General features: G+C 41.8%; 1 protein-coding gene and 1 non-coding gene across 2 annotated transcripts in view; one reads left to right on the forward strand and one right to left on the reverse strand.

Moving 5' to 3' along the window:
* The window catches only part of DHX35 (DEAH-box helicase 35), a 75,696-nt gene that overhangs the window by 34,336 nt on the left and 25,095 nt on the right, over positions 1 to 16,265 (reverse strand). Inside the window, exons 8-13 of the mRNA XM_017668115.3 lie at positions 12,715 to 12,774; positions 9,167 to 9,279; positions 8,164 to 8,260; positions 7,127 to 7,285; positions 5,010 to 5,220; positions 949 to 1,073 (exon numbers count right to left, since the gene is read on the reverse strand). Coding sequence (XP_017523604.3) covers positions 949 to 1,073; positions 5,010 to 5,220; positions 7,127 to 7,285; positions 8,164 to 8,260; positions 9,167 to 9,279; positions 12,715 to 12,774 — 765 coding nt within the window. The remainder of the gene's footprint in view (positions 1 to 948; positions 1,074 to 5,009; positions 5,221 to 7,126; positions 7,286 to 8,163; positions 8,261 to 9,166; positions 9,280 to 12,714; positions 12,775 to 16,265) is intronic.
* On the forward strand, positions 1,279 to 1,382 carry LOC118971445 (small nucleolar RNA U13). The gene has a single exon (XR_005059892.2). It is a non-coding gene; the product is annotated as a small nucleolar RNA U13 (small nucleolar RNA).

Below are 16,265 nucleotides of genomic sequence, written 5' to 3' on the forward strand. Positions count from 1 at the left end.
AAATCACAGAGGCAAAAACAGAAAGATCTTAACTGTGGAAATGTTCAGAATGTCATTTAAAAAACAAACAAAATACAAATAACAAAAAACTATTTGCAAGAAATACTAGACAAAAGTTACAGTCTTCAATAGTTAAAGGGCTCATGAAAATCACAGTAATTCTAACAGATAATTGGCTTAACAATTCAAAAGAAATATAAAGTGAGTGTTATTTTTAAAACAATCTTATCAGAAGTCAAAATAATAAGGTACAGATAATATTTTTCCTCCCTTCCTTTCTCCCTCCCCACCATCAATCAAACTGGTAAAACCTTGAAGGAATATAACATGGCACAACGGAGGCACAGTGGCTTGAGCATTTGTGCACTGACGGAGTTCATAGCTGTAGAGCAATATGACCATTGTGTGCATTAGGACCTACACAATGACCACGGCCCTTTGACCCAATAATTCCACTCCTGGAAACCTGCCTAGGAAATAATGAGAAACTCCATCAGCCACAAGGACCTTCCCTGCTGCAGCTCCACCAAAGCCCTCTTGGCTCCCCAGCTGTGATACTTGTTCATGTCGGCTGATACACACACTTGCCATCCTGTATCTCCCCACCCCTCCAGGCCTGGTGAAACCCTACTTGGGTTTCAGGTCCCACCTCAGACATGCCTAAGCGGCCTGGGGGCCTTTCGTGTCTCCAGAGCACTGGGCACATGCACGGTCACTACCTACTTACTTGTCTCTCTCCCCCAGCATATAAGAACAGGAATTATGTCCACCTTGTCTGGGGGTATTCCCCCATACCCTGCACAAGGCCAGGAGCAAAGCAGGCAAACAACACACGACAAAAGTGAAAAAGAAAACAACAGGAAGGTGACGTGCTTTATAACAATGTCCTGACATTTCCCTGGCAGCGCTCCTGCCTTCCTAAGGCCCCAGACAGAAGGCAGGACTTACCGACATGAAGTGGAACCTGAGGACGTTGTCAATGCCTAGCGCTTTCAGCTGTAGGATAACAGGTGCCAAATTGCTGCGCTGCATCTCAGGAACTGTGGATTGAGGCAGCTGGTCAAAGGCTTCCTCTGAGGATAGGAAATCAGAACTGTTTGGGATCAAATGTAATCAAATGCAATCATTATGCTTAAGGGACAGTTTTCCTTCTCCAATAAGAGGCTCTAAGTGTATCGAATCAGATGCATATATTTTAATGTTGTTTCATATTTAGGAAAGACCATTGTATTTTAAAAAACACTTCAGCAATTTGCATCTTTATAAAAGTTTGTCCTGACCCTTTTGTAGTTCATAAACATGATGGTTGGGTGTTCATACTTCCGAGTGATACGTGCCTCCCTCAAACCTTGTTATAATGTCGGCATTTTAGCTGACTGACTTGAAAAATAAAATAAAATAAATAATAAAAATGAAAAGTCCTTTTACTTTGGGATGATTTTTAAAATATATTTTTTGACAGCAAGATATTAAATCAAGGCAACAAGCATTTTTCTGAATCAGACTGGTGCCCAGTTACCATTCCCTCTGCTTAGGTTGAAGTAAATCAAGAAGGCAAGGACATAAGCAATGAACAATTTCAAAATAAATTCCCAAATAGTAATGAGAATATAACAAAATGACCAAATCTTATGAAGTGCAAAAACTGTCCAAATCTAATTTTTTAATCAATGAACCAGGCACATGTAACACGCAGACTCCGATGGTGCCCTAAAGAGATCAACTAATGCTCAAATGCCCCATCAGGAACAGATGACCTCCAACAGGAAAAAGCACCACAAGGCACAGAGGTACCAAGATGCGAGGCACAGGAGAAGGAGTAGGGAGCAAAACAGCGTTTGGGAGGCCTGTTCGTAACAGCTAGACAAATAGGGTGGGGAAAAAGGAGGAAGGAAGAGATTAAGGTTTTTTTTATATATTCAGAAAGCTTATGGATTATACTGAGAATGTTCCACCCACAAAACCCTCTCACATCAGTCAACATTTTAACACCCTCCTGAACACAAATGTGGCCCAACTTCCATTTAGAATATAAGGCTGTAGTTAACTGGAGAAAAAAAGAAAAAAAGGGTGTCATGAAGAAAGAGCACTAGCACTAAAGAACCTCGGAAAGGTTTTCCTTGAAAAAATGGACAACCAATATTCTGTGGGCTGACTGATACAAACTGTCAAATGCATGGGCCTAACTGGGAGGTCCTGGGTAACAGGCAACAGCAGGAGGTTCCAATCGGGATCCTCTGAGTTTCAAGAGCATTTTGGGGATAGCTTTCTGGTAGGACAACCACATTCTCCAAGCATACTGCTGACGACAGAAGAAGCAAAGTTATCAGATAACAACCCTGCTGAGGAAATGCTCACAGGTAGGAGATGCTCCCTCAGAGTTCAATGACACTCAATTGAATTCCATGAGGACACAGGTATATGGGGCATTGGGCCAGGAGCTGCAGCAACTATCAGCCAATGTCTCTGAGAAACTTCAGTGACATGAAGGACCAGAAACAGTAACAGGCCAGGTCCCAATGTATGGTCCACCCAAAGGGAAATGGAGGCTTAAGGGAGGAGGAAGCACAATCATTAGGAGGCGGCATTCGAGGTTGCTTCTTAAGGGAGTTGCCTTTGGAGAGGATTTGAAGGATAAGGAGGATCTATTGGACAGAGGAAACAGCCCAAGGAAAGGTATCGAAGGAATGAAAAGTGGATGTGGGAAAACAGAAGGTACATCCAGGAAGAGAGAAGTTCATCTGGGATGCAGTGTAGGGTAGGTGCAGGTGGACAGTGGGAAACAATAAGATAGAAAAACTCCTAAAAGGTTCTGAGAAACTGTTAACGATCTGAGAAGGCAGCACCTGCTCAGAGCTGCTTTCTCTGAAGGCTCACCTAGAAATAGGTTAGCCAAGAAAGCCTAGAGGTTGGAGACTAATGCACCTCATTACTACTGGATGGGCCAACCCTCCTCAATGCCCCCCTCCACTAAAACTACTCATGCTAAGGAACCCAGTGATCTTTTAACCAAATTTATCTACCTATCTTTCATCTACATCCTACTACTTGATTTCTTTGGAGCATGAGATGATGCTGGCCATTTCCTCTTTAAAAATAACTTGAGTTCCTCAAAAAGTTAAAAATAGAATTATCGTATAATCCACAATTCCACTTCCAGGTGTATACCCAAAAGAATTAAAAATGGGTACTCAAAAGAGTACATGTACAATGCATGTACACAGCAGCAACTATTTATAATAGCCAGAAGGCGGAAACAACCATCAACTGATAAATGGATAAACAAATGGCGGTATATCCATGCAATGGAATATTATTCTGCCATAAAAAAGAATGAACTACTGATATACTACAGATAGACCTGGAAAATATTTAGCATTCATTATGCCAAATGATAGAAGCCAGGCATGAAAGGTCATATATTATACGGCCATATAAGTGAAATATCTGAAACAGATAAATCCACAGAGATATAACAAAGATTAGTGGTTGCCAGAGGCTGAGGGAGGAAGGAATGGGGACAAACTACTTAATGGGTAAGAGTTTTACTTTGGAGTGATGGAAAGTTGTTAAACTAGATAGATGTGGTGGATGCACACTGTGAACATAATAAATGTTACCGAACCATTCAATTTAAAATGGTAAACTTATGTTATGTGAATTTCACCTCAATAAATTTTTTAAGTATCTTAAAACCTTTTCCTCCCCAGAATCTCAGGATGCCTTTCAGCCCTGATTCTTCTCTTTCCACTGTAATCATTACTTCCTAGCACTTTCAGTGGTGGAAGACCCTTATCTCTCTGGCCTTAGGTTCTACTTTTTCCCTTCCTCCCTCTACTTCTTATCCCCCTTCTTTCCTTCCAACTACTAGTACATTCCAATTTCCTCTACCTAATGTGCTGAAATCTAATCTCCATTGCTATCCCTTCTCACCCAGATGACTACTGGGCTGCCAAGATCAGCAGGCTCAAATGCTCAATTGTGAAGCTCTCTCCAACAGGATAACTTCCTGCTCTCTGTCTCCAAGGCTCATTCTATTATGGCAAACTCATCATATCATAATATGCCAATCTGTTATGGGTTTGCCTCTACCACCAGACTGTCAGCCACATGGCCAGAGACCATGTCTCAACCTAACCCTAGATCTCTACACCCTGGCACACAGCAAGTGCTCTGTAAACATTTGCTAAAAGAAAGAATAATGTCAGGAATTGAACAAGGATGACAGTAACCAGAAGGGAAAAGAAGGGATAAATGTTAAAACCCCCAAATCTGGTAAGTGACTACAGATGGACAGTGCATGGAAGAGGGAATTTAAAATGATGTGAAAATTAAGTCTAGACAGTTAAGAGAAATCCTGATACCATCCCCCACAAAAGAGAAATGCAGAGAGAGAAAGAGCAGCTCTGGGGCACCATGGTCTGTAAGTAAGGCTGTCTTGAAGCTGGAGAGAAAGCTCCCTAAGGGCTGGACAATCTTTACCATAATTTCATTATCAGAGCCTAGCACAGTGCACAGCACAGAGCAGGAGTTAACCAACTCTTTGCTTTCTATCAATGAGTTTCAGGGCAGATCCTGCCATTTTAGCTCTGCAAAGACGCTCTAAACCAGAGATAAAGATGGAACCCAATGTGAGGCCTCACAGGATACAGGAATCCCAGAACAAGAGAATGGCCCATAAAGTTGAGAGAAGGTTAAGAAAAACAGGACTTGAAACACATAGCCCAAGCTACCGAATCACATGGCCATGGACAGGCCATTCCCAGGCATTAGGTTAGAATGAGGATGGCAAATAGCTGGTGACACGTGGGCCAGCTGTGGCCAATGGGAGCAGCAGCAAAGACATGCTATGTTTAGAGTGAGGAAGGCAGTGGGGGCTGAGTTAGAGGGCCTCGTGAGAGAGGCCTAGGTTTATTTGAAGTCCTGACCATCACAAGTAAGTACTTGTAATATTCTCCCATGCCCAGGCTATGAGAAAGTTAAAAACCTTTAAGGAAAGCCATGCTCACCTGTATAAAGACGATAACATTTTCCAGAGCGGCTGCGGCCACCACGTCCTGCTCGCTGGTTGGCTGACGCCTGGGACACTGGGACCACCACCAAGCACTCAATAGCTGTCCTGGGATTGTAGGCTCGGAGTTTCACAAAGCCACAGTCAATCACATACACAATCCCGCTGATTGTAATGGAGGTTTCTGCCACATTGGTGGCCACTATCACCTAAGTTCCCCCAAAAAAGAAGAGTAGATTTTTATTTGGTTCTTTCCATTTTTAATAAACTACTCAAAATCCTAAAAGATTTAACGATACTTCTGACATTTTGGAATCTTGAGAGGCAGCTTGGTATACTGGAAAGAACATGAGCCTCAGGGTCAGGGGCCTCTGGCTTTGAATTCTCTCTAGTGTGTGACTTTGGACAAGTCACTTAACTTCTTGAGCATGGATGCTCATCAGTGTAATATTTAGTACCCCCCAGGGTTGTAAAGGTTTATTATATAAATGCTTACATATAAACATTTTACATATAAATGTGAAATATATATAAAGTAATTAGAGCCTGGATTTTTGCCTCGTGCCTAACTAATATAAACCACCATTTTGTACATGTGTACTCATTTATTCACTCACATTCTATTTCCTAAGGGTCTGTTTTTTGCCAGATATTGTTCACAGTTCTGGGGAGGTATGATGAACAAGACCCCTGCTCTCCCAGTCTACATTCTAATTTGAGTGTCTAGGTGAAGTAGTGAACATAAATAAGTAATTCCAGAGAGTGACAAATACCAAGAAGAAAAGGTAAAAGAGTAATAATATAATATTATGCAGTATTTAAAGTGTCTCCTATATATTAAATTATAATAATGGGGTGTGGTACTTCAGATGGAATGGACAGGCAAAGGCTCTCTAAAAGATGATTTCTGAGATGAGACCTGAGTAACAACAAGCAGCCAACCCTATACAGATCCCCGCAGAAGAAACAGTTCAAAGAAAGGAAAAACAGCCAGTGAGACCAGAGTCCAGAGTCAAGTACAAGACGAGGTCAGGAGGCAAGGACCAGGTCATGTGCAGTCTCTGGACCACTGTGAGATATTTGCATTTTACTGCAAACACAATGGGTCCTGCCCCAGGAGGATGTGAAGCAGCAGGGGCCATGTGCAGACAGCATTCCTAACTTTCTTAAGGCACTTTTATATCTATCATTTCATAAAAATCTTCTTTCTGCTTTTACATAGTAGACTTTTTAAGAGTTTATGCTTTAAAACCTTCTATCTAAAAGTTATTATCAGTTATGTTTTGCAGCTGAGAATACTGGGCCTCAAGGTTGAGTAACCCATCCAGGGTACAGAGTAACTCAGGTGCAGAATCCAGGCCTCAATGGTTGACCATAGTTCAGCTCTGGGCAGACTTGAGTTGCTCCATCCTAATAGCCAGGTGGCTGAGCCCCCTCCTCTTTCGAATGGGCTGAATTGGAGTGGATCCTCAGACCATCCCTCACTTACTGTATTCTCTGCCACCTGCTGATAAATAGCCGCTATAAGCTAACTTCAGGCCAGTTCTGTGCCTTCCGCATATAATGGAGGGAAAGCAGAGTTAAGGCCTGTGAGATGGTGAGCAGAGGCAGACTGGCTGCCCGCCGCCTCCTTCAGACCAGCACTTCCAACCACGCCCTTTCCCCACCCCAATTTCAAGGCTTAAATATTTTTAAGCCACACCTTGATTAATTGATTTAAACTTGGCTCTATAGGCAAACTGAGGCTTAAATGGTTTAGAAACCATTTGTAGAAACTTACCTATTGTTCCTAACTAATCACAATCTACCAAGACAAGGGAGTATTGTGTAACAGGGAGATATCAGGCAGGGAGAGAAGAGGCAAAGATCAACCACCTGCTCTGACAACCACTGTCAGTTATGCTTCTGTGAGGCAGGTTTAGAAATCTTTGCAACACATTATTTGTGTACTTTTAGACCTATTGCACAGATATATGGACCTAAAATTTTTAAAGAAATCTTCCTGATTAGCAAGTTACACTTCATTTAAAAAAAGAAATCTTTCCAGTGCACAGCAAAGGGCAACAAAATAATTTAGATGACCATAAACACCCTTGGTCATCAGGTTAGTCTCACCTTTCTGACACTGCGTGACACCCTTTCAAACACTTTCATTTGTTCAAAGGAAGGCAGTCCTGCATACATGGGGAGAACCCGGAGGTGTCTCTTCATCCCGGTTCGACCTAGCGCTCGAGCCTGCTCAATCAGCATAGACACGACAGTTTCTACCTCTTCCTAAAAACATCAAACCAGATATCAAAGAAACCAAGATCAATTTGAAGCATGTCATTTTATCATGCTGAACGAAAATGAAAGTTGGGAACAGGATTTTAATTGAGGTCAAATTCATGACCTTCAGTGTGATCATGTTCCGTTCTGGGGTGGTATTTAATCAAGTGCCTGATCAATGGTACCTATGTGGTTGAAAATTTGCAACTGTCAGAGTCATTACTGAAATCTGTAATATCTTCAGTGAACGGAAGAGTTCCAGATAGACAAAAACAATGACCATTTTACTCGGCTTTTATGTACTGTGGCAAGCAAAGCATGTCACATATATAGACAAGCTGTGGCATATAAAACTGTTAGGAGCTTCCCCCAGAAAAGATTACTAAACTGTGGAAAATGTTTATCAGTGGAAAAGATTACAACTGGAGGGTAGTCCTGAACAGTGCTACAACCCAGAGTGAGACCTTGGACATAGTCAATTGTTTTTCCAGTGAAGTGCCCACTTAGCAACTCAAGGAGATGAGCTAGAAAGATGTCACTGGATAAGAGGCACACAGCGGCAGCATGCATGCACAAAATGCTGCCACATTCAATTCTGGTAAATAAAACAGCCCACTGACTAAAGTATGTAATTTACTTTGGAATCAGCTAATAAATTTAAAATACATTTAACCCTCTGCAGACAGAATAGGCAGGAGCTAACGACTCCTTGACAATCTATCAGTGGATGAATGACTCAAACCAATTTTTTATGCAATTAAGTAATAGCAAGACACAATAAAACATGAAGTAAATGGGTTACATAAAATAACAGGCCTCTGTGTTAATTTTGGTGCTGCCTTAACATGTCTGTTCATCACAGAGAAAAGGTCCAGTGGAATTACCTGGCCAGTAAGAAATGCTAATATGTCTCCATCTCCTTCTGTCTGGTGAATTTTCATCACAGTTTCCACAGTTGATTTGATATAATCTGGAACAGGACTGAAAACATGTATGGGATAAATTCATCACTTAACAAGCTCAATAATTACATATTAACTACCCTAATTATCTGGCAGTGAAGCCTCATGAAAATTAGTTTGGGCCTGCCTGGCAGGTAATCAGTATATGAATAAATAAATATTCACTCTCCTTTTTTTTAATGCAACATTCAAAAATAACCCACAATTACATGTATACTATGATTTCTGGTTTTATTTGCAAAGAAATGAAAACAATAAACCCATGCAAACAGCTATGATACCTTTAGGACACAAAAATGTGGGTCAGTGAAGACTGGAGCTCTGGTCCCAGTGCTAAATCCCACATTCTTACCATTTTCTCCCCTGACCACTGGCAGCATGTCTGAGTTGGGTAGCTGGAGCTGATGGGTGTGCTATTCAGCTAGAACGACTCAGAAGTCATGCCCACAACTCTCTGATTTATCAACCACTCTACCAGACTCCTGGTCTTTGTCCAGTGACTAGGTGTAGGAATTAGAATGGCCACTTCCTGTCTAAGGGGGCTTCTCCCAAAAATGTCAACCAGGTCTTCTTGCTAAGATACAGAAAGCTGAGAACCAAATGATTCAGATGACCAGTGCTGCCCCTACCGACAGGCAGTTTTATAAACCTTATAAACCTTCCTCACTGCAACCTTGTTACCACTTTGATCTCCACAACTGAGTTACTGACCCTGACAGATTCACAGAAACATGCACATTGGTATCAAGAGTTTAGACTGAATTCAGCAGTGATGCTGAGCAGGGTTCTGGAACATCCTATCAACAACAGGAGACACCGAATACGCTCCCCTCATCAGCCTGGCAGGCAAATGCAGCTGCTCCTCATTCCACAACACAGGCCTACTTTTCTCATCACCATCATTAAAACATAAGTATCATCAAACCTTTGCAGATAAAAGACATCCACTGGAAATGTCCGCCCTTCCACTGTAAGGATCACACAGGTATCCCTGGTTGAGTCACTGGTTTCATTTTGATTAAAGAAATCCCGAAATTTCTAAAAATAACAAAAACAAAAACAAAAAAACTCAATTCATCATACTCATGGAAAGAATATAAAACTGGCAAAGCAGGGGGTGGGTATCAGGGATTGGATATGTATATATAACATAAAGTACAGATTACAAAATAGTTATTAAAAATCATATTTTTATTACTTTGACATATCCAATTTCAATGAGACTCTTGATAAAAATAATAAAGGTCAGATTTCACAACTGTACTCACTAATACATCTGAGTCAATGTGTAGCTGTGGTATTATTTATTTCTATTCCCTGTACTTCATTAACTAAAAATTAGGTCAAAAGGTGTGATTCAAATTAAATAAAGGTTAAATCAGGCTATTGTGCAGTTCTAATCTAGAAAGCATAGGTTCTAATCAATTTATAAAGGACACTTGTACTCTGCGAACAGTAGGTATGTTCCTTGCACCAGTTACAGATCCATATTTACTATAACCTTCCCAGTGTATTTTAAGCCACTTGAAGGCAAAGGCAGTGTCTTCGCCATCTGCATATGCCCTACAGCAGTTAGCACAGCACTTTGTATGGGGTAGGTTATCCATTATATACTTCTCTGACATTCCCAGAGTATCCTGCTGAGAGAAGTGGCTCACAGCAGTTCCTCTAGAAGAGGCGGCCTTATCTTCTTTAGTGGCCTTGGATCACCAGATGGGCCATCTACAGGGAGGTCTGGTATAAGAGCTCTGGTCAACAGTGGGGCAGGGAGACACCACAAAAGATTCCCTCTCAGGGAATGTGGCCCAAATACACAGAGAAGCTGGGCCCAAGAACAGCTGAATGACCCAGGCCCTGAGCAAAACCACAGCAGGTGGCATCCATCCCTCCGAGCCGTGAGGCTTGTCTGTCACCCATAGATCCAGCAGCTGGGGGACTGGGAATGAGGTCTGGCATCCCTGGGCCTCTAGGTCAAATGCCACATAAGCCACACCCTGTCATACCCCACTCCCACACACACTCCTCCTCTCACCCCCATCAGCCCATTCCTGAAGCTCCACTTCCTCTTCCTCAGGTGGGAACTCACATACCACGCCCCTCAAGCATCCACTACTCCCACCCACCCCACACCCTCACTCACACAGGATTGACTCCCCTCATACACACACAAACCTTACTTCTCCCCTCACAGAAGCGGCAGTGAGTGAGGAAGGGATGGAGAAATGCACGGCCCTAGCCCACCAAGGGCCCAGCCGAATGCTGCTGAAGCCCCAGCATACCTTGCATCTTGGCATACCAACAGCATGACAAACTTCCCACACTCCACTTGCCCACTTAAAAAATCTACATCCAGAAAATTCATCTGTATCAACTACTATAGGCAAAACTGAAAGAAGCTATTGTTTTAAGATCCCTATCATACCAAAAGAGAATGAAAGGCAAATGTAAGCAGTATTAGTTAACAATGATTCTAAGAAAAGTCTTAGACATTATAGTTTTCAAACACAATAAAAACCAATGGAAATAATTTTTAAAAGAGAAGAGGGTGACAAAGATAAAAGGTAAAAAGAGGAAGATTTTATTTGCAACTTAGGCATGGAGGAGACAATGGGATGTGAGGTCAGGCACAGTCCTCAAAATAGCATTCCAGCATGTCTCATGGGTAAAAGGAATGAGAATTAATTAAAGAAGGCAACAGAGAGCTTGATCCAGAAGTTATTATGAGCAGATTTGAAACAAAAGATTCCTGCAGCCTTGAGAAAGTCCCAGAAAACAGCCTGGGTACACTTGCAGACATCTCTCTTAGCCTTGCTGAGTTTTTTCTCTCTCCAACTTGTTCTGCATCCCTGAAGCCACAAGGAGACCAAGAGCCAGGAGCCAGGCCCCTTTTGTATCTCAGCTGGATCATAGAACTGGCCTCCGACCAGTATCCCCACATTCACTCTTGTCTCTTCTACACAGGAACCAGAGTGATCTTTCTAGAACCCAAATACGATCAAGTCACTGCCACACCTCACACCCAGTCCAGGTGCAAAGTGGAATCTTTCCTCCTTTGCTTGGCCAGTAGGGCCTTGCGTCATCTAACCCCTACTGACCTCTCCACTTTAATCCCCCACTGCCTCCCATTCAATCGAAATTCATTCAATCCAAAGCACCTGTGCTGTGCCACTGTTGCAGGTGAAAAGGATAAAATAATGGACTATGACAGTCAAAATCCCGATCTTCATGCAGCTTATATTTTAGTGATGGGAGACATATAATAAACACACACTTAGATATGCATATAATGTTAGGTAGTGACAAGTGCTAAACAGAAAAAATGAGCAGAGTAGAGAGCAACAGGGGCACTCTTTAAGGCAGACGGGCCAGGAAAGGCCTCTCTGGGAAGGTACTATCTGATCAACACCAGAATGAAATGAGAGCACAGCCATGAAATGCCTGGGGAAGAATGGCCTAAAAAGAGCGTCCCCCAGAGAGCAGAACGGTGCTTGGGTTCTTCTGAGGAACAGCTGGGTGAGGCAAAAGGTGGAGTGGAAGGAGCACTGGAGAGACTGGAAGGAGATGAAGGCAGAGAGGTGACCGGGCGCAGACCACCCCCTGTAGGGCGCTGCAGGCAAGGTAAACTCCAGCCTTACCCACGACTCACAGCTCCTTGATCACATGGTTTCACACCCCTGTGGTTCCACACATGCCAAGGATGCCCTTCTCCACCCCTGCCCGTCTGGCTAACTTGTGTGCATCTTTCAAACCCAGGCGGATGTCCTTCCTCTGTGGAAGCTTCTGACTCTGTGAAAGCCAGCGGGAGTTAAGCGCTCCCTCTTTGGCTCTCTCAGCACCCTGGCCACAGTGAACTGCAAACACCCCAGAGAAGCCAGGGAGTCTGTACATCACCTGTAGCCAGCATCATGCTTAGCATATATAATTAGAAATAGAAATGTAAATACAAATATAAACCAAATAGTCAAAATTATTTGAGTTGAGCTGCTGTTTGAACTAAATGTTAGTTGTTAATTTAAGAAAAATCATGTAAACAGCTATAAAAAATTTTAACATGGAAATTATGATATATACAGGGAAAGGCATCAACTACATTAAAAAATCTAACTATAAAAGTTATAGCCATAAATAAACTCAAGAAATATAGCCTCATACTAAAAAAGTATGAGAAGAAGCTGCCTGTGTGAGGAGAAACACAGTATGTAGAGAAACAAGACAAGTAGGTAATTATGAATTCAATTAATTACAGGCTAATTTCCACCCACAAGCTAAAAAGGAGTATCCTCTGATCATCTCAAATCTAGGACATCCAATGGCCCCACAGGAAAGGGAGGCCATTCTGCCAAAGATAAGCTCCTGCTAGAGGTAACTTTCCAAGGCCATGTCCAATAATTCCAGTGCTTCCATGAGACTAGGGCATTGAGGTGGGGGAAGGGAGAGGGCAGGGAGAGGAGAGGAGATGGGAGAGGCTCGTACCTCTGCATCCAGAGTGGCTGAAGCCACAATCAATCGAAGATCCCCCCGTTTTCTCTGAATCTAAAAAAGAAGGCATTAGGAAACAATGGTAACAGTACAATACTTACAGATTAAATAATTTGATACCTGGAATTTACTTCACAACAATTCAGTGTGTGTATTTTTTGGGTGGTGGCAAGGAGCTTACTTGTAACAAGACAGATCACAAGCTGATAACTGTTAAAGTCACAGGTAAAAAGGTGCCCATTCTACTATTCTTTCTGTGTAATAAATTTTTCCAAAACAAAAAGCTAAAAAAATTTTTATAGAAAGCATAAAGGAGTTTTAAGACCAGAACTTGAATTTGCCAGAAGTAAAACCATTTCTTCTTGACACCTAGGGCTCTGGATAGTCAGAATCTATGTATATAAAGTATGAAAAAGTACATTAAAAGCAAACAATAAATGATAATACCAAGACACATATATGGACAAAAGATATTAACAGTTATTCAAGTAAACAGATAATCAACAGCCAGAAGAGAAATGATCAAATAAACTACAGCAACTATAATTAGCAATGATATTTTTTCATCCATCCATCACATTGGCAAGGATTTATTTTTTAAGGCTAACACACAGTATTAGCGAAGATTCAGTGAAACAGGCCCTCTTATTACCTTCCCAAGAAGATAATAACTGGGTGGAATAATCCCTCATATGTATCAAAAGTCTAAACCTTTGGCCAAGGAATAAAATAGTGAAAAGAACAACAGTAATGACAGCTAACATATACTACACTACATTCCACTCCAGCAGCTCTGGAATGCCTGCCTGACAAAATCCAGCCCACCCTCCCCTCAGAGCTGTAGACATCCTCCTAGCGGGAGTGTCCTTTTCTAACGTGCACAAAGGTGGGACCTCATAGTCTATCTGTGACCCTGTGCCAAGCACCATCCTAAGAATTTTACATTATTATCTTATTTAAGACTCACAACATATTATAATTCAGAGCAGCTCTGTCCCAGAGAACTCTCTTCAATGATGGAGAGATTCTGTCCAATGCAATATCCACTAGCCACATACAGAGCCCGGCAAATATAGCCAATGTGACTGAAGAACTGAATATTTATTTAATTCGATTTAAGTTAATTTAAATCTAACTAGCCACAGGTGCCTAATGGAAATATAGGAAAAGGTATGAGCACACATATACAGACTTCTATTATTCCCATTTTGGGGACAGTAAACTCAGCAGAGTGAGAATTTGAACCAAGGCAGTCTGATCTGGAGTCCATGCTCTTAATTACCCTGCTACCACCTCACCTCTTTCTAGACTGTTGTGATTGGGAATTTGTCCAAAGAAAATGGTCAGAAAATATGGGAAGAGAGAAGAGAATGGAGGTAAGGTCAAAAGAAGATCAGCCATGAGTTGTAACTGCTGAAGCCAGATGATGGCACTGGCACTGGGCAGGGGGCATAGTGGAGGGCGGGGAGGGGGCGGACATTAAAACCTCTTTTATTCTGGGGTATATGTAAAACCTTCTACAATAAGAAATTTAAAAAATAAAAGAAACAAATGCAACAGATTTCATTACAAGGGTTTCACTATTGCATTACTTAAAATACTATAAATTGGGGAGCCATATAAATGCCTACAGTAAGGGAAGTCAAATACTTTATGATAAAGACATATGATTATATAGCCATTAAAAATAATGCCTTCAGAACAAAACAGCAGCAGAATTACAGAACCCAAAAATGGACTAACAGGTACCAAAGGGAAAGGAACTGGGGAGGATGGGTGGGCAGGGAGGGAAAGGGGGGGGGAAGAAGAAGGGGGGTATTAAGATTAGCATGCATGGGGGGGAGGGAGAAAGGGGAGGGTGGGCTGCACAACACAGAGAGGACAGGTAGTGACTCTACAACATTTTGCTAAGCTGATGGACAGTAACCGTAATGTGGTTGTTAGGGGGGACCTGATATAGGGGAGAGCATAGTAAACATAGTATTCTTCAGGTAAGTGTAGATTAAAAATTTAAAAAAAAAAAAAAGAAAGAAAGAAAGAAAAGGGGGATTACTCCTTAACAGGATAAAACTATTGGTAAATCAAAGATCAACGCATGCTTTAAATATCCTTAATGTTGATCACTTAAAGGGTGTCAGATGATCAGCTATGGAGGTACTCTTTTCTGATAATATTCCTTTCTCTTAATTAAAAAAAAAAAAAAAAAAAGCAGTTACTGTGTGCTGACCTCCAATGAGTTCTGCACAGTGGTATAGAGGGCATGTCAAAGTGTGGGCAAAGGGTCTGTTTGTTTCTACGCAGAAGATCAAGGCCTAGCTTGGATACCCAGAAAATGAACTAAGATACGATATGAGGAGGAGCTTCCGGCATCAGCACTCTCTGGAAGACTCGTGCCGGGGGATGATCATCAAAAAGCCTCCACAGGGATCCAGACGATGCTGCGGTTGTGGCTGCATCCAGCCCACCATCTCCTGGACTTGCCATAAGAAGGAGGAGGGAGATGTCTAGGCTGGCATGTGCATACAGTGAGACAACGAATTTGACTGGATCTGTACTGTTGGAACTCAACCAGGAGTTGGGAGGGGTGCAAGTTGTAGCACCCCAAAATCTCATGACTATAGACTATCTATGGTTAAAAGAACATATGGGATGTGAACAGATCCCAGAAATGGGCTGCTTTAATTTGTCTGATGGTTCAAGTACAGTTGGAAAATATCCATCATATCATAGATAAATCTTCACAAATGCCTAGGGTGCCTAAATGGTTTTCTTGGCTTCACTGGAGATGGCTGGTAATTATAGATTTGCTTTGTTTATGTCACCGTATTCCTATTATGTCAATATGTGTATGCAAATTAGTTAGTAGTTTAAAACCTGTACATACTTAAGGTACTATACAAGAAGATATGTCAAAGAAATAATCAATCCTCCCAAGTTTCCTTCATATGCTACATCTATAGCTTTTCTTCTTCCTTCCTAATTACAAACTTTAAATAGAATTCGTGCCTCATATCGAATTTACCGAGTATCATAATTCCTCCAGGTGGTAAAGATACCTCGAGACAAGTGCTGGGCATAGAAGCCACAGGGCATAAATCTGCAAAGAAGTAAAAAGCTAACCTTTGCAAACAATATGGCTTCTCTCTCACTTACCAACTTTACATTTCCCTGTATGGCCCCGGAAGATGACTGGTTAGCCAGAGATGGGTAAGATTCCTCAAGGGAGGAACAACCTAAGACAGGCACAGTCGCAGGGGGGCCATCAGGTGAGAATTTGGGGATCAACAGAGGTGAGGCTCAGAACCTCACCCCCCCTGCTTTGAGAGAAATCTTCTGCATCCGTGGATGTCTTGCTGCCCTTGTCTAGCCTGGATTAATACTTAGTCCATAGGCACACACCTGATCATCTGATCATCTACATTTGCCTTCTTACAGCACTAAACTATGTTTTCTACCTTTATCTTGCATCTACCTACCACTTCAGCATTTTATTAAAAATAAAAATAATAATAATAATAGGAGAAATGTGGGATCAACATATAAAT

The sequence above is a fragment of the Manis javanica genome, chromosome 5 (assembly GCF_040802235.1).
Source record: "Manis javanica isolate MJ-LG chromosome 5, MJ_LKY, whole genome shotgun sequence".
Taxonomy (NCBI): domain Eukaryota; kingdom Metazoa; phylum Chordata; class Mammalia; order Pholidota; family Manidae; genus Manis; species Manis javanica.